Source organism: Exophiala bonariae (genome assembly GCF_035927105.1).
Source record: "Exophiala bonariae strain CCFEE 5792 chromosome Unknown scaffold_6, whole genome shotgun sequence".
In the NCBI taxonomy this organism is placed as follows: Eukaryota; Fungi; Ascomycota; class Eurotiomycetes; order Chaetothyriales; family Herpotrichiellaceae; genus Exophiala; species Exophiala bonariae.
This window is the reverse complement of record NW_027042481.1, coordinates 875,351-893,068: the sequence shown is the minus strand read 5'-3', so window position 1 is coordinate 893,068 and position 17,718 is coordinate 875,351. Positions and strand designations below refer to the sequence as shown.

Below are 17,718 nucleotides of genomic sequence, written 5' to 3'. Positions count from 1 at the left end.
CAGGCAGCACCTGCGCCAAGCGTGCAATTCTACAGCAAAATGTCTGTTTTGGCTTTTACTTGAATACGAGGCACTGGGATCAGCCCGTCAGGTCAAGGTCTACGATTGGCTGGATCCCGGTTTCTGCCTGAAATAACGCCCTTGGAGAGAGACAATCCAGCTCCAAAGCTGCAGATGACAATAATCCCATAGTCTATTTTTTCAACGCGCTCACCGTCGATCCATCAGGAGTCCCAGTCTTCAATTCCAACCCGGCTCGCTTCTCCCAGCTCTTCAGTAATTCGGTATGGTCTGCATCGGGTTTCACAATCGCCGCCGCTTCCTTGAAATACCTCAAAATCAGATCGGGCATGTCGGTGTCAAATTGCAGTTTTTCGAACACCTCCTTAGAGATACCGACGTCCTTGATTAACAAAGCAAGCTGGAAACCTGATGCATATCGTCTTGGCAAGGCATCTGAGGCGTAGCTGTCCGATGTGGAGAAATTGCGACCGGTGCCTACATTCAGCACGTCGATCATTTGGACTGGATCGAGGCCGAACTTCTGCCCCGTCACCAGAGCGTCAGAAAGCGCAATGATCGAGGCTGCACTGGTATAATTGTTCAGGGTTTTCATCACATGCCCTGATCCGAGCTTGCCCATGTGGAATACATATTTTGCCATGGCTTGCAGAACTGGTAAGACCTTGTCAATGGCTTCCTGAGAGTCTGATCCGACCATAAGTGTCGCGTCGCCAGTATCTGTGTCATGGAGATGAGCCTGTGTGACTGGCGAGTCGACTAGTAGGAAGCCTTGGGCTTCCAAATCTTTTCCAAGACTTTGCGTGTCAAATGGCGATGATGAAGATGTATCGACGATTATAGTTCCTGTGAATGCAACCTCAGATTTGCGCCATTAAAGAGGTTACCATTTTCCAATTCTTACCAGGCTTGAGTCCTTTAGCAATGCCATCCTCTCCTAATATTACTTCCCGCACAACCTTACCCTGCGGCAACATTGTGACAACGACATCGCAGTCCTTGAAGCCTGATGGCCCCTTTTCCGCGATTGTCGTATTGGGATTCTCCGCGGCAAATTTCTGCTCCCGTGCAGCATCAGCATCGCGCACGACTAGCCTAAAGCCCGCTCGTGGTATATTGGAGGCCATGGAAGCGCCAGCATTGCCGAGGCCAATGTAGCCCACTGTTTTGACCGACATGGCGGGTTGAGGCTGATGGACGGATGCGAGTAGTTCTCAATCGTTGGTATGTAGCACTCGAACTCAAAACTAGCCGCTATGTGGATGAATTAACGATGGATAGCAAAAGAACTTGTTTCGCACTGTGATCAAGGCCGATAAAGTTCAACTTCATCATTTTCTCCTGTCCCAGAATTTCAGGGCTTTTGATACCTGGAGGCGTAGAACAACTTGGCGTGGACACGAATCTCCAACCTGGAGATCTGTATGAGGTGACTACTCCACATGTTCATCATTGCATGAACTCAGAAGGCGGGGAACGGAACAGAGCGGGAGCATCATGAAGCTGGGACTTCGGCAGATGTTTGTAGAGCAGAATTGGGTGTGAACGCATCGATGCAACGATTGTAAATGATAGCATTCGAGATGAGCTGAAGATGTGGTAGACAGACTTAGACGACATGATCCTCAAGTGACACGAGTTTCCTTCTTCGCTATTGACTGTGATAGTCAGGACAGCTGGAAAATCTATTTTGGTATTTGCATAAGTTCGATGATGGAGTAAAGATTTGAACCGAACGGCCTTCCAGTTAGTTATTTGGTAAGTCCAAGCTCTAGACTCTGGGAGCCCAAAGTCTCAATCAGCCTTCGCCTCCTAAGCCGCCTCGGGCGTCACCCACAGGTGCCTAAAGGAAAAGTAAACGTTGGGGGTCATTCCGGGCAGTCTAGCGACCCCAAACAAGTGGGTTTGTCCGACAGGAATATGCCCACCCCTTGCTCCCACCTCCGCACGAGGCTTCCCCTTTTTTACAGCAGACCAGACCTGTGCTCCCACCAAGCCAATCTTCCTCGGTAGCCGGCAGATGCTCAACATCTGCATGTGGCCCGCCGCCAAATTTTGGGGATGTAAAGGGAAGCTCGCAGTGAGTCAATGTGATTGGGAAGCTTTCGTACGCCGAGCCGTCTATCAGAGCATTCTTTGTGGGTATTATCCATTGGAGGTATCACATCAAGCTGTGCACATATGATTATCAGACACGATTCTGCATCCGTCCTACAGCCTCAGCCAAAACGAGGTCCTTCGACATTATCATTCGTGTCAGCCAAAGACGGTTACCATGGGGTCTGTGGGAGTAGAGGCACCTCTGAAAGGTAAGTCATAACTTCACTGCCTTATCAAAAATGCATGGGATCTAACGCCAAATAGTCATCATCGTCGGTGCTGGACTTGGAGGATGTGCGACCGCTTTGGCGATGCACAGCGCCGGTTTCGAGGTGGTTGTGTACGAAAAAGTCCGGAATTTCCTGAGACTAGGAGACTCGTTAGGACTGGGAGAGAATGCTCTCAAGTTGTTGGATCGATGGTCGCCGAGTCTGCGTGCACGGCTGGTTGAGATCGGTAATAAATCCGAAATGATGCAGATCCGTCGATGGCATGATGGCAAGATTCTGGCTCAGCAGCCGCTCATGGATATGGCTGGCTTCATTGGCCATCGTGGGGACTACCATACAGGATTCTTGAATGCGGTCGCTGAAAAGGGTATCCCAGTTCACATGGGAACTGATGTGGGTAGATCATTTTATTCCCAGTTTTAGGTTTTGGTCCACGCTGATGTTTTCAGGTAATTGACTACGATGACAGTGCTCCTTCCGTGACACTAGCCAACGGAGAAGTAAAACACGCTGATATTGTCATTGCTGCGGACGGTAGGTGGCTTCAACCTTTCGAACCTCACTCCGAAATCTCATTATGTGAACAGGTATTAAATCACGGGCGAGAGAAATGGTACTCGGGTTCGACGACAAACCCAAGTCGTCAGGTTATGCATGTTTCCGAGCCTTTTTCAAAGGCGCCCACTTGAGGGGCGATCCGTTGACTGCCGAGTTTGTGGAGAAGGAATGCGTGAACATCTGGATTGGGAAGGACCGACATCTCGTGCAGAACACGCTTCGCGATGGCGAGGAATTCAACTGGATCATCACTCACAAGGACACAGAAGATATCAAGGAGTCGTGGTTCCAGCCAGGCGACATGAATGCGGTACGAGAGCTCGTCGCCGATTGTGATCCTAGAATCGCAGCCATAGTCAGCAAGACGGAGGAATGCCTGGATTGGAAGATCTGCTATCGAGACCCTATTCCGACCTGGGTGAGTGCGAACCATAAGGTCGCTCTGGTGGGAGACTGCTGTCATCCACATCTGCCGACAAGCGCTCAAGGGGCAAGCCAGGCGACGGAGAGCGCAGCGGTACTCGCTCAATGTCTGCTGTTGGCTGGGAAGGACAATGTGCCACTGGCAGTAAGTATAACGTGGCTAATATTCGGTGCTATCTACTAACAGTCAGTGTGCTAGACCCGAGTATACGAGAAAATCCGGTTCCCAAGAGTCCGACGAGCCCAGACAAATGGCGAGGACGTTCGAGATAGATGGCATTCTGCTCTTGATAAAGTTGAAGATGGCGAGGAAATTGATCCTAAATCGATCTTCATCAGAGTGAGCTCACCTGCGCATGTGAAACTACATTTGTGATGTTCTAACGGTTTCATAGAACGCTGTTCTCTACGACTATGACGCGGAAAGCGATACTCGAAAGCAGTGGCCGCAGCTTTCGGCACTCGTCACGGAAGAGTTGCGCACTGGAAAGATCACGCCTTTATGCTGATACTGAATACCAAGTACTTATAGTAAATATTGAATTTAGATGCAAAGACTTCAAACATCTCATATCAGGTTCATCTATGTCGCACACGTAGGGGAATTGTGTTTTCATGGTTCGTGTTGGTCGTGCAACAGTATCGCTGGATATAAGAGCTCCGTTCGCTCGATGAAAGGTACTATTCTCTTTAAATACTTTGAATTGCAGAAGCTATTAGCTATCTGAATGATATCCTTCTACAGTTTTGGTGCCACTCCGTCCTTCAGCATATCTCTCTGATCCCCCTTCAGAATTTCCCAACCCTTGCCTCTGAATCTTTGGCCCCAGATGCCGTTCCTTCCTGGCGCCAGAATGCTATTCGGGTCCAGAGCATCTTTAATGGATTCGTTGAACCTTCGTAGAGCGCCATTATTCCAGCTGTACGTCTCAGCCACCTGGTCCGCAAACAAAAGATGCGTTCTGTATTCGCCATATCCCAGCTTTGCAGACTCATTGATCATTTCTCGCATCAGTCCGGTGGCGCGGCGCTTCTCGTCTTCGTCCGCACGATTGTACACTATGTTCGAGATGTAATGACCCTCACGTGAAGCGATGCAGATCGTTGGTAAAACATCAAATCCCCATTTTGTGTGCAGCTTCGTAATGACACTGTGAATCGCTTTGGCATCCTTTCCTTTGGTGGGAGAAATTGGCGAGAAGAAGAGGTGAGCAGCGTTGGGTACCCAGTTCAGCCAGTCGAGTTCTCGGAGTACTGGTACACCGCTGCAAACCTGAGCTCGCGAGTGGATGTAGTGATCCGGTGGAAGATCATTTGGAAGCATAAACTTCGAACCTTGAATTTTCCCGAAAGCCTCTTGGATGATCTTCAACTGTGAATTGATGGTGGCTTGATCTCCATACTGTGTACCATAAAACACCCAAGATACATCACCACACGGCAATTTACTTGCGGCTTCCCGGATGACTTCTCTAGGCATCTTCCCTTTGCCTTTGTACCAGGTGGAGCGTGGTTTGCCTGTTACTGCGAGTTCCTGAATGACATGTCGCAACTGTGGGATGTTGCCCAGGATTCTTTTCTGTGCGAGTGGCCGTATAGCTTCAACAATGTGCTCAAAGTCTTCTTCATGCTTGAAAGTAATCATATAAGACTGGTGCCCAGTTTCGGGCATGAGCCAAAATCCCATCTGTGTGACTATACCATAATTACTTTGGCTGAAGATGCCGTCGATATATGGCCCGTAGGCTGCCTGGAAAGATTGCCAGGTGGGGTTATCGGCTCCATCTTTACCAGGCATTGCTCCCATGCCTGTTCGAAGAAGTTCCCCTGTCGGAAGTACGAGCTCCATTCCACAATGGTTGGCAAAGTGATCTCCATAGGGCGTATAGCCAACTCCTCGATCGATAGCATTGCCAAGAACACTACCACCGCCCAGGTCCGGACAGTCGATCCACAATGGTAATTTGCGTTTCTGTATCTCCTCATAGAGAGCGAAGTACGAGACACCAGGTTGGACGAGGCATGATGCATTATCAGCATCAATATTCAAGATTTTGTTCATTCTTCGCCCAAGGTCGATGATGACTGAGCCTCTCACCCTACAACCAGCGCCACCGTATCTGTCATTCAATTAGTCACTCTCAGAGGTAACTAAGAGGAGAAGGATGAGATACCCTATATTTCGTCCCATACTGATTGGATAAACGGGTATTTTGTGCTTATTTGCCCAGTGAACAATGAGTTGGACCTCAGCAGTGTCTGCCGGGTATACTGCTGCACTCGAGGTCAAATCTTCCTGATCAGCAATATGATAGGCGTCATGAGTGTTCCTGCAGCGTAATTCAGTCTACAAAAGTAGTCATCGGGAAAAATGAAGTTACTCACGGATGCTGCATGTACCATCCATCGACAAGTGGCTTATCGTTGATCTCAACATTTTCGCGGCCAAGAGAGGATTTCAACTCGTTGATGGCGCGTTCAAATTGCTCCTTTCCGATACCTGGCGGTAAGGAGACCGTCTTTCGTACTGAGCTTTCCCTGACTGTCCGCTGAGAGTCCAATCTTGACTTTGCAGCCACAGCCTCATTCGCCAGCCGGGTCGGCACGCCACTGTAGACGCTGTTGAGGTTAGGGATGACAGCCCCGGTCGTCGATGTTGGTGTCGACATTTCCCTGTTAGATCGAGCGGAATTCTCAATTGACTCCTTCCGAAGACAATAGGCACCGATAAAGTCAAAGATCAGGTGGATTGGCGTCCCTGGAATTTTGGTCCACAACACGAGTACGAACTTTGACAATGAGGCTTCAAGACTCGTAGGCCAGTCTGAGTGACAATGATGTTTACCAGGCCATTGAAAGATCTTTAGACATTTGGCCTCAAGATAACTCAATGAGAAAGGGAGCCCAGAATCAACACGTAAGTCTAGCAAGACCGAAGCGCAATTGTGGGGAGCGCCACACAATCCGAGCGATGGGTATTCTCCCCAGTGCCATGTCCCGCCCATTGGCTTCGGTACTTGAACTATTAGGGTTCGTGGGGTCGTGAAATGAGGGGTTAATCCTGTCCGAAAGTTTTTATCACCCAGTTTCCTCTTGGCCATGCGGTTGATCACGAGGTAATATCCATGGTATTTTCGTACAAATGCATCACAGACAAAAAGCCCAAAGTGTGCCTTGGGTTTTAGTACTCGATGCTTCGAGATGCACTGAGTGCCGCAGAAGTCTTCTCAGAGCAGCCTGATCGGGGTGAATGTGCCACTTAGGAAAGTGAACTATAACCAAATCCTAATCTCTAGTTAGGACGGCAGCTTTTGCTCCAATCTGATCATAGACTTGCTGAACCAGGATGATACAACTCTGAACTTGGTGGATAAAGATGAGCATGTTGTGTTGGCCTTGATGGCTGGATGGAGCCACGCACAAGCGGAGCATTTTCCAGACGGGATGTATGGCGGGCCATCCACTGTAAAATCCCTTTAGGCCATGCTGAACATGATATTATGTTTCTGCATAATCAAATGAAGACCGAATGGACCGAATGCACGCTCATCTTTGTCCTCCCAAAGAAGGCGAAGCAGACTCGCCGCTTGAGAAACCTGCATGACGTCGATTTCAGTGTGTTCTAGTCTCTTCATCAATTCAAGGCGTTCTCGTGGTGAGGTGATGCATGAACCTGTGATCATCAAGGGCCACAACAGAACTGTCGCGAATGGAGAGGCATTCACGATTGGCATCGCATCCGTGATGACCTCAATATGCCCTTGCAACTCGGTAATGACTTTTGGGTTGCTAACGACTGAACCGCACATTGAAGTCTTCACAAACATCAAGAGAGCCTGTCGGTATATTTCGCCCGTGGTGACATGTGCATCTGCGTACTCGATCATTTCCGGATCGACTGGTGGCGAACTCCACAAGAGAAGAGTCGAGACAAGCTCATCATACTCTTGTTGAGTCTCTGTGCTACAGATATAGGACTGTTCTTCCTCAGCCAGCCGATTCATGGCAAATATGCAAATCTTTGGTATCGTTTCAAAAAGACCCTGCCCACAACTAAGAAATATCCCAAAAGTTTCATACTCTCTCAGCAGTTCGAAAGATGTGATGAACGGATCGAGAGGGATAGTTCGGGCCTCATTGCGCCCATACGGAGTTATGTTGTTTGTCAGAACGAGGTAGGTATATACCTCTAAAACAAAGCCTTTCATACTTTTGTGGCTACTATTCATGCTGGCATTCGATTGGCGTAACAAGTTGAGTATAAGCTGGCGACTTGCTCGTAGGTGGGGAAAGATGCCACCATGCGGCTCACCTGAGACGGCCTGAGCAAGAAGCATTAACGTATGTGCGAAAAAGTTGAGGTCGGCAGTCCAAGGAGTGTCATTTCACTTACCTCGACATGGCAGAGCACGACAAGAATCACCAAGAGTCTCAAGCTTCGCTCGCTGCACGGCTGCTTCGCCTCGTCGGCAAATGCTTTGCGAAGTCCTCTGAGGAGCAAGGAGTAATGCTTGCGAGTGGCCAATTGAACATCAAGATTGTCTTTCTGTTGGTAGCTGAGGTGAGTTCCACTCAGCGACATGACAGCATGCATTAGAAGATCATCGGAATATGCTAGTGGCAACACTTGGGTAATGAAAGGATTCCGCGTTCGGATCTTAGGCACAAGAAAGCACGCAGTGTCCTCCAAGTAATGCTGAAGCAAGAGCACTGAGTGGGGTGTCAATAGTGTTGGTCGTTCATCACTCATGAAGGATGCCGTGAGAGACCGCCATAGAGTCAAAGACCTATCAGCGGTGTCCTCGGTGATAGATTCTTCACAAACAGTGCTCTCGAAGGTGACCTCCGGTGATGGCGGCAGATCTTGCTCCACTGTTATAGGCCTCTTTAGATCAACGGCAAATACCAGAAGCTGAGCAGGAGTTTGGCGACGTCCTGAAGCTGGCAGCTTTGTCTTCATAGCCTTCGCTTCCGCGGTTCCACTCTTTGCTTTCAAGACTCCATCCTTGTTCACGACAAGTTCCGGCCAGTCACACCGGAGGAAGTTCCGCGTGCATCCAGTGCAGTTGGGTTTTCGTTCATCGCACTTCTTCCGTCGCCCACGGCAGGTCAAACATCCTGTCTTGACGCGAAACGAGGTTGTCATTTGGGATCAGTGATTTTTAGTCGCCCGAGATATTGGTGCTCATCAAGCTACTATTCCAAATAGCTTCGAGGAGCCATGTGCTGCGCTTTGAAGATTTCATTAAAACCAAGTAGCGCGCCTGAGGATCCGGGAGTAAGCCTACGAGCGTAAAGGCAGACACATTTTTGAGGTTGAGAAAACCGCGAATCGCGCTGACACACTGCCGGCTTTAATACTGTGGTTTAACTGGGAGGAGGAGCCCACTGGGCAAACGCGCAGATCCGCCAAGTTTAAGAAGCCGTGCATGTTAGTGGCGGCATGAGGCCGATTGGCACGAATTTCCAAGGGTCCTTAGGCACCAGCTTGGCTGTCGATTATCAGTACCTTGCCTACCTAGGTAACTAAAGGACAGGAGCGAAACCTGGAGGCCTGACACGCTGTGAAGAAAGCAGCAAGAAAATAACAAGTGCACCGCGCTTAGTTAGAGACATGCTTCGTTCTTCGTATCGTGGTAGTATGAATCTCGACCGTGCTTGACAACTTTGACGAACATGTGTCTCAATCACACATTGATGATATTAAGAGCACACTCAGCTGCCATGAAGGAATACTCACATCCAAAAATTCAACCACAGCGGCGAAAGACCATTCGACAGTGTGGATTAAAGGGAAAGGACTTAAAGTCGTCTTTCGCTAGGAATCTTTCGAGCTCACGTTCTATAAACCGACAAAAATGGCTCCTCGTGACGACAAACCTTTGATCGAATTTCATGATGCTTCACGCATGCCTGATCCCCAATTCTACTCTCATTCAGTGAGCCTGAGCCAGGCGAGCAAATTAGTCTTTACCTCGGGCGTCATAGCTGTCCGGCCAGATGGCACGTTCCCAGAGACACTTGAGGAGCAAGCCAGGACTGTGTACGAAAACTTGAAAGATGTTCTGAAAAACTCGGGTGCGACTCCTCGAGATTTGATCAAAGTCACCTTCTACCCAGTGGATTGGTCGTTCGACCAAGCTGAGGCGTTGTTCAAGCCTTTCTTCGAGTTTATCACAGATGATTATGGCATAACATATCGACCGATCACAACTTTGATCCCAGTCACCCAGCTGGCTTTTCCAGGACCAAAGCTGGAAATCGAGGTTGTAGCTGCCATAGGTGGTCATGCTACTCCTTATGTCAACCCTGCAATCCAGAAGTTCAAGCGTCCGGTGCCTCCATTAAAAGTAGACGTGGTGGTAGTGGGTGGAGGATTCAGTGGGATTCAAGCAGCCTGGGATTTGCATAAGGCCGGGTTGACATCCATCGTCCTTGAAGCGAAACATCGAATTGGAGGCCGAAGTCGCACGGCACCACTTCGCAGTGGTCCAGGCTTGATCGAGCTAGGAGCCACGTGGATCAACCAGAAGACACAGCCAAAGGCGTATGCCACTGCTAAGCGACTCAACTTGGATATGGTGGAGCAGTATGTTGAAGGAGATGAAATATGGCAATTGGGTGATGGCACGATATTGAGAACCGCTCCCGGAAGTGTATGTGATATAATGACGAACTGCGTTCGTTCGACTGACAAATCATAGGAAGCGGCTGATTTGGTGGTAACCGTCAACGGAGCATTGTACCAAGCATTTGAGAGCGACATGGAGGCAATAAATATTCACAACCCTACCCAGGTCTCGGCCAGCCTCGACACATCCTTGGATGCGTGGGGAGACAAGAAAGGACTTACCGACGAGACGTCCCGAGACGCGTTGAGATTCTTCAGTGGCGCGGTCGTGGGTCGAGAACCCCAGGAGGTTGGGAGTCATTATTTCCTCGACTATGTCAAGTCAGGTGGTGGCTTTCTCAGTCTTGCAACTGAAGGCCCAGATGGGGCACAGTCTTTGAAAATCAAGCAAGGTACTTCTCAACCAAAATAGGTGAGAATACCAGAGAATTGACCATACTAGGAACTTCGGCCATCACAGACGGTCTTGCAAACGAGTTGCCTCCAGGCTCGGTTTTCGTCAACAGCGCGGTAGACAGTATCCATCAGACCCAAGATGGCGCCCTCGTCGAGACTGCAACCGGCAACCGGATCTTTGCACGAAAGGTTGTTATTGCGATCCCTACAAACACTTATAGCAATATCAATTTCTCTCCACCACTGCCCCCAGCAAAACGTGCGCTGGTATCCCGGACCAAGCCAGGCGTGTACGCGAAGATGATCTTGACGTACACCACAGCATGGTGGAAGGATGCTGGTCTTCAGGGCAAGTTTACCAGCATGAAAGGCCCTATCTGCTTTTCGTGGGACATCTCAGACGATTCAAAGAAGCAATATTCGTTGGCACTTTTCATTGCCGGAAGTGTTGCTGCTAAATGGAGTGAGCTTGATGAACTGCAGCGACAGGAATCGGTGATCGATCATCTAGCAGAATTGGTCGGCCCTGAGAATTCTAATGCTGCTCGCGATGTCCTGGAGGTGAACTACATCAACTGGACAGAGGAAGCTTACCTAGGCGGCGCACCGACTTCGTCCATAGGTCCAGGACTGTTATCGAAGTATGGAGACGCTTTGAGGAAACCATTCCACCATATCCACTTTGCAGGCGGAGAAACGGCGTATGAGTGGAAGGGCTACTTGGAAGGAGCGTTGTTGGCTGGTTCACGAGCTGCCAGTGAGGTCGTTTCGCTGACGAGAGAAGCGAGGAAAAAACCTGCTCCATCAGCACACCTATGATGGAGGAATCAGGGTGAGAGCATGTGCATAATTAAGCAGAATCCACGTAGGGAAAAATACACTCATTTCGCCGAGCCAAAGCAATACCGATATCTGTGTCGCGTTTTGTACCTCCTCTTCAATATACTCGTCCTTAATGGTGCGCGATAATCTGGTGCGTAAAGTCTAGATCAGAGAACGGAAGATCAGCCATCCGTATCGCGGTGATGGAAGGGGGAAGAACGGTATTCATTATCCTTGTAGGGTTTGCTATGCTCTGTCTCAAGCGCTCGTGGGCTAGTGTCTGATGTTACTGGCACTGCGAAAAGAACACTTGTGACAGGAATACTCTACAATATCCAGGCCTACCAGGGTTGACACGAGCGTTGCATAGCGGGGTACTGGGTGTTTTTTTCCCAGGCTCGCTCAGCTTGAGAGTCATTCTGAATACCTTACTTTTGTCAACTCGAAGTTGTGACACAAGGCAACATCAATATCCCCGCTAACCTCATTGTTGCTTGAGATAGTTGAGCCTTGATACCAACGCAATGGTCCAGATTATCTTCTTGAGCACGGTCGACAAATTGACAAGTCCCCATTGTCGTTCCGTGGGCATGCTAGTTCATCTTGGGCATCTGGTTGGAAGCGGGATGTCGAAGAACGGACCAGACACATCAGCAACAGCAACGACCACGAAGTCTTCGAGCCCAAAGGGTATCCGTCAACACCAGATGCAAGAGGTCACCGAGGCAGGCGGTTAATCCCCTCTCCGATTATTGGTGTGTATTTCGTAGACAAAGAACGAAGGCATAAGCTCTCTTTCCTATTTTGAATATTGTATTTTCGATAGTAGTGACTGAAGAGTGTCAGCTAGAATGCGGGGGATTAACGCGGTTGCAAGCTGGCGTGGTTTCCAACCACCAATGGTCGACCAATCTCTTTCAGCCTTTCGACTAAGCCCCGAACTCAGACCAACTCGATAGGCTCTGCGCAGGTTCGATTGCCATCTCCTGGACCCACCGAACCTGGGTGATAAGCGCGTTTACCTCGCCCCCAAAGGCGATATCTCAACTTCCGATATGGATATGCTGTTCGTGTCGATAAGGTTGTCCTTGGTAGTTGGGGTCATTGATACCTAGGCACGATATGGACGCAGATGTGCGGGTGTTGGCATTCGACAAGACAGATATATGGTGGCATGCTTCGCCGGGTTTCGTGGGTTCAATGCCCAAGTTGGAACGTATGATTCAACAGCCGATCGATAGACCATGTCTGAATCCGCTGCGCACGAGAAACAAGAGAAATATTCATCGAGTAGGTCTTTTTATTGCACGCACGCATTACATTCCCAAAAGATGTCGACAATCAAACCCCAGTTGCCGCTGCTTGATGGATCCAGTACTAACCACACTCTCGCACAGGATCGGCCGTAATGGCGGATATCAGCTCGAAGAATGACCATGGGGAGCTCGAGCACTCCACCTCTATTGCTGATGGAGAGGTTGCCGGCCTCCACCTTTCGAAAGCTCCAGTGAAGGCGAACATCGGACCACTTTCGCTTGTGGCTCTCGGTTTCAATATCTGCAATAGTTGGGCTGGCGTTTCGGCTTCCCTCCAGATCGTCCTCTTGCAAGGTGGCCCCGTTGGACTGCTTTATGGCATGTTTGTCAGCACAGTGTCTACCCTTGCAGATGCACTAACGCTCGCGGAGCTGGCTTCTGTGTATCCGACCGCGGGAGGGCAATATCACTTCGTTTCCATTCTCTGTCCGGAGAGTATCAATCTCTTCACCTCCTACTTCTGTGGTATCTTCAGCATTTTCAGCTGGATAGCCATAGGGGCCGCTGTTCTGATCATCCCCGCTGAGCAGATCACCACACTAGCCGTGGCATACAATCCAAACTATGAGCCGCAGGACTGGCACAAGTTCCTCATGTACCAGGCGATGCTGCTGCTCGTCCTCACGTCCAATATCTTTGTGCTTAAGCGGTCACCGAGATTTCACGATGTCGGGTTCGCCACCACTATCATCCTCTTCCTGGTAACGTCCATCACACTTCTGGTCAGGTCCAAGCCAAAGGCAGAAAGTTCATTTGTATGGACGACTTTTATCAATCAGACTGGTTGGAGTGATGGATTATGCTTCTTCAGTGGCCTGTTGACCACGTGTTTCCAGTATGCTGGACTGGATGGCGCCCTGCATCTCGCTGAAGAATGCCAGAACCCGCAGAAGACTGTGCCCCGAGCTATAATGGCTGCAGTCACTATCGGGTTTTGCACGGCATTTCCCTTCAGCATAATCGTCCTTTATAGTGTAGCAGACATTGACTCAATTCTCGGTACATCAGGGTAAGCCCCCCGTGTTCAAGTTGAGGAATTTCCACTGACGCCATCTTCCCTACCAGATACATCACACTCGAAGTTTATAGGCAAGGGATGCAGTCCTTGGATGCAGCCGCTGTTTTCACGGGTATAGGAGTGTTGATCGCCTGGTTTGTGCTGAACGCCGTATTGCAAACTTCATCTCGGATAACATGGTCATTTGCAAGAGACAACGCCCTCACCTTCTCAAAGCATCTGGTAAAGATCCATCCGAAAGCCGAGGTACCCATCTATGCGATCCTTCTGAACTATGCGATCTTGGTAATCTGCGGGTGCATTTTCCTGGCGTCGAAGACTGGTAATAATCCCTCGTCCCTGGAGCCTCCCTCTTTTTGAGTTGGAGACTGACATATAACAGCATTCAATGCCATCCTCAGTTCTTGTGTGGTACTACAGAAGATCTCCTTCATCATGCCAGCGGGACTTCTCCTTTATCGCAGGCGCTCATTGACGTATCTTCCCGACAAACGCGCGTTCCGACTCCCGGCTATTGTTGGTTGGACGGCCAACACAGCGGTCGTGGTTTTCGGCCTCATCTTCACCATTATCTTCTGCATCCCGCCCTTCAGACCAGTCACACCAAGTACTATGAGTAAGTTCATTTCCCCTTTGGCGCTGAAGTTCTGGTTCGGGGCCTCTAAGTGGGATAATAGTGTGGCTGACACTCTGGTAACCAATAGATTACTCGTCCGTGATGATCGGTATTGCATTTGTTCTCGTGCTGATCAATTGGTTTGTGCATGGGAAGAAGCACTATCATGGACCGCGGATTGAATTCCATGGTCCGACGCATCTCGTTCAAAAGTAGGCACCCACTTTAGGCACCAAACGTCGATGGAAGTGCTTTTGTGGCAAGGGGTAAGTCAAAGGCCGATCACGGTTGCTACCACAGAAGATCTATCGCAAGTTTGAAACAGCTCGAAATTTGGTTGGATAGCTCCTTGCATTTCTAGGCTGGAGACCAGACTTGGTATTTCTATCTGATATATCTTATTGTTGAAAATCATACAGGTTCAACTAAAAACCATAACTGTTGAACGTAGGGTATCTATGTTAAGATGTTGAAATGACCGTAAAAACTCATGCAAATGATCTTTTCCAAGGTAATAGCGCTCAGAAAAGGCCATCGATCTCGCCAGACTCGGGGTCGACATCAACGTTGAGATAGCCGGGCGCGGTTGGGAGACCCGGAATCGTCTGGATATCGGCAGCTAGTGCGTAGAGATATCCAGCTCCCACGGCAAGTCTGACATCCCGGATTGGGATGGTGAAACCCGTTGGGGCGCCCTTGAGCGCCGGGTCGTGACTGAGCGAATACTGAGTCTTTGCAATGCAGATTGGGAGATTTCCGAAGCCTTGCTTAGTGTACATATCCACCTTCTTCTGTGCGAGTTCGCTGAATTCGACTTTGGCGGCGCCATACATGTCCTTGCCGATTTTCTCGATTCTTTCTTGTGCAGTACCTTCCAGATCGTACAAATACTTGAAGTTCTTGGGTTTAGTTGATGCATCGATAACTGCCTTGGCCAGATCAACCGCACCAGCACCACCTTCAGCCCAGTGGTTTGCTGGGACAGCAGCTTCTGCTCCGGCCGACAGGGCTTCTTCTTCAATGACCCTCATTTCTGCCTCAGTATCAGTTTCGAATTTATTGATGGCTACTACCACAGGGATGCCATATGATTTAGCGTTGGCGATATGCTTCTTCAAGTTGACACAACCGGCGCGAAGCATCTCAACGTTCTCTGTGCGGTAAGCTTCGGGTAATGCACCTCCAACGCTAATCTCAGGTCCTCCACCATGGACTTTCAGTGCACGAATGGTCGCAACGACCACAACAACATCGGGGACGAGCCCAGAGGCACGGCACTTGATATTGAAGAATCTTTCCCCACCCATGGTGAAGTCAAAGCCGGCCTCTGTCACAACGAATCCAGCCTTCGCATCGTGATCTTCATCCGCTTCAGTTCCAGCAAGCTTCAAAGCCAACTTATCAGCCAGTACCGAGCTATTTCCGATACTGATATTTGCGAAAGGCCCAGCGTGGACGAAGACTGGAGTTCCTTCCAAGCTCTGCATCAAGTTGGGTTTGATGGCATCCCTCATGAGTGCAGTGAGAGCACCACCTACGCCGATATCATCACAGGTGACAGGATCTCCTGATCTAGATGATCCAATGACCATGCTTCCAAGACGTTCACGGAGATCCTTTAGACCACTGGCCAAGGCAAGGATCGCCATACACTCACTTGCAACGGAAATATCGAAGCCTGTCTGTCTCGTATGGCCTTTCTCTGTGGGGGCCTGACCAATTGTAATGCCCCTCAAATGTCTGTCATTGACATCGAGCACTCGCCTCCAAGTGATGGTATCTGGATCAATATCAAGTCGAGCGAAGCGACGAATCTCATCTTCAGTCAGATCGTCAGGGTTGGTCTTGTCGATGCCCAGCTTCTTCAATCTTCGAAACATGATGGGAAGAAACTCTCGCTTTCCTTTCTTGGAAGGAACTAAACGCTTGTAGAGAGGACCGTCTTTTTGAGTGGATTCATGAAACATCCGCGTGTCAATTGCAGCTGCGAGCAGATTGTTTGCCGCTGTGATGGCATGAACATCGCCAGTCAGATGAAGGTTGAACTCATCCATGGGAATGACTTGACTGTAGCCACCGCCAGCGGCACCACCTTTGATACCAAATGTGGGACCCATACTGGGCTGCCTCACATTGGCAAAACTTATCCTCCCAAGATGCGCACCCAGTGCTTGAGTCAAGCCCATGGTGGTGGTAGATTTCCCCTCACCTAAAGGCGTCGGCGTGATGCCACTGACGAGGATATACTTGCCATTCTTCCGGTGTTCAAGCCTAGACAGTAAGGAGAGATCTACCTTAGCCTTGTGGGCACCATGAGACTCTAGTTCGTGAGGTGCGATGCCTATATCACTGGCAATATGAGTAATTAACCTAGGTTGTTGTGATCGAGCCACAGCGATGTCGGACGGGACTGGGGTTTGTAGCTTGATGGGCAGAGGAAGGATACGACGGCTCTTCAATCGTTCAAAATATGACGAAGCTGAGTCGATAACATTCTGCATCAGCATGGCCACAGTCATTGGGCCCACTCCACCAGGGACTGGGGTGATTTGGGAAGCGACCTCTGCTGCTGAATCAAATTCAACGTCACCAACAAGACGTTGGCCTGATTGTTTCGTGCTGTCAGGAATGTAATTTGTGCCCACATCAATGACAACTGCACCGGGTTTCAGCCAGTCTCCCTTTACAAAGCCTGGTGAGCCAATAGCCGCAACCACAATGTCTGCCTGCCTGATGACATCTGGTAAGTTCTTTGTCTTGGAGTGGCAGACTGTAACTGTTGCATCGGCATTCTTCAGAAGGTAGCTGACTGGACTTCCAACGATATCACTTCGTCCGAGAACTACGGCGGTTTTGCCTGCCACCTCTACGCCACTTTCTTGGAGGAGAACCATAACACCTTTGGGTGTGCAGGGGACAAAGAATGGCTTGCCACCACGCTTGGCCAGCTCACCGATGTTGGTTGCTCCGAAGCCGTCGACATCTTTCTCATCAAGAACAGCAGATGTGATGGTGTGTTCTGAAAGGTGCTTTGGGATTGGCAATTGAATGAGAATGCCATGAACAGAGGGGTCATTGTTGAACTGGGTGATCTGTTGAAGCAGCTCCGGCTCCGAAATTGAAGAAGGCAGATGAATAAGAGCACAATCAATGCCGGCTTCCTCAGCCGCCTTTAACTTCATGCGTACATATGTCGTTGAGTCTGGGCGATCACCAACCTGGATGATCTTCAAGGATGGTCGATAGCGTGGGTTTGCCTTTTGCTTCTGAGCAACCTCGACACCCAGACGCTCACGTATTTTCTGGGCAATGACCTTGCCATCGATCTTGGTAGCACCCATAGTTCTTGTGGCTTTGGTTGAATAGGTCTGAGACGGTGGATTGACTGCGGTTCCACCAACGCAGTTCTTCTGGGATCTCTGGGCCAATACCGTAGAAGAGGAACACCTCAAAGAAGTACTCGAAGAGTTGATGGATCTGAGTGAGGGACTCCGGGGTAAGCAACGCGTGGAGCCTGGTCTTATGAATGGTGGATGGCGCGCCAAAGGAAGGGAAGATTCAAAGGGAAATATCGGAGGAGTGGGAGA

At 49.6% G+C, this 17,718-nt stretch overlaps 7 protein-coding genes across 7 annotated transcripts; 3 read left to right on the top strand and 4 right to left on the bottom strand.

The window, feature by feature from the left end:
- Window positions 1-193: 193 nt before the first annotated feature.
- LTR84_011768 (uncharacterized protein) lies at window positions 194-1,199 on the bottom strand (the record flags this gene model as incomplete). The annotated part of the gene is made up of 2 exons (XM_064855296.1): window positions 194-867; window positions 926-1,199. 2 exons carry the CDS (start codon window positions 1,197-1,199, stop codon window positions 194-196), a joined length of 948 nt encoding a protein of 315 aa, XP_064708885.1.
- Window positions 1,200-2,296: 1,097 nt separating this feature from the next.
- On the top strand, window positions 2,297-3,841 carry LTR84_011767 (uncharacterized protein; the record flags this gene model as incomplete). Its single annotated transcript, XM_064855295.1, has 6 exons — window positions 2,297-2,330; window positions 2,386-2,744; window positions 2,801-2,885; window positions 2,939-3,477; window positions 3,532-3,672; window positions 3,728-3,841. 6 exons carry the CDS (start codon window positions 2,297-2,299, stop codon window positions 3,839-3,841), a joined length of 1,272 nt encoding a protein of 423 aa, XP_064708884.1.
- A 230-nt stretch (window positions 3,842-4,071) lies between these two features.
- LTR84_011766 (uncharacterized protein) lies at window positions 4,072-6,001 on the bottom strand (the record flags this gene model as incomplete). Its single annotated transcript, XM_064855294.1, has 3 exons — window positions 4,072-5,452; window positions 5,507-5,662; window positions 5,718-6,001. The coding sequence occupies 3 exons, from the start codon at window positions 5,999-6,001 to the stop codon at window positions 4,072-4,074; spliced, it is 1,821 nt and encodes a 606-aa protein (XP_064708883.1).
- Window positions 6,002-6,808: 807 nt separating this feature from the next.
- LTR84_011765 (uncharacterized protein) lies at window positions 6,809-8,478 on the bottom strand (the record flags this gene model as incomplete). Its single annotated transcript, XM_064855293.1, has 2 exons — window positions 6,809-7,465; window positions 7,726-8,478. 2 exons carry the CDS (start codon window positions 8,476-8,478, stop codon window positions 6,809-6,811), a joined length of 1,410 nt encoding a protein of 469 aa, XP_064708882.1.
- Window positions 8,479-9,190: 712 nt separating this feature from the next.
- LTR84_011764 (uncharacterized protein) lies at window positions 9,191-11,178 on the top strand (the record flags this gene model as incomplete). The annotated part of the gene is made up of 3 exons (XM_064855292.1): window positions 9,191-9,988; window positions 10,037-10,355; window positions 10,406-11,178. The coding sequence occupies 3 exons, from the start codon at window positions 9,191-9,193 to the stop codon at window positions 11,176-11,178; spliced, it is 1,890 nt and encodes a 629-aa protein (XP_064708881.1).
- Window positions 11,179-12,425: 1,247 nt separating this feature from the next.
- LTR84_011763 (uncharacterized protein) lies at window positions 12,426-14,212 on the top strand (the record flags this gene model as incomplete). Its single annotated transcript, XM_064855291.1, has 5 exons — window positions 12,426-12,471; window positions 12,579-13,506; window positions 13,563-13,837; window positions 13,898-14,131; window positions 14,193-14,212. 5 exons carry the CDS (start codon window positions 12,426-12,428, stop codon window positions 14,210-14,212), a joined length of 1,503 nt encoding a protein of 500 aa, XP_064708880.1.
- A 440-nt stretch (window positions 14,213-14,652) lies between these two features.
- Window positions 14,653-17,472, bottom strand: MIS1 (mitochondrial C1- tetrahydrofolate synthase precursor; the record flags this gene model as incomplete). Its single annotated transcript, XM_064855290.1, has 1 exon — window positions 14,653-17,472. The coding sequence occupies one exon, from the start codon at window positions 17,470-17,472 to the stop codon at window positions 14,653-14,655; it is 2,820 nt and encodes a 939-aa protein (XP_064708879.1).
- Window positions 17,473-17,718: the final 246 nt, after the last annotated feature.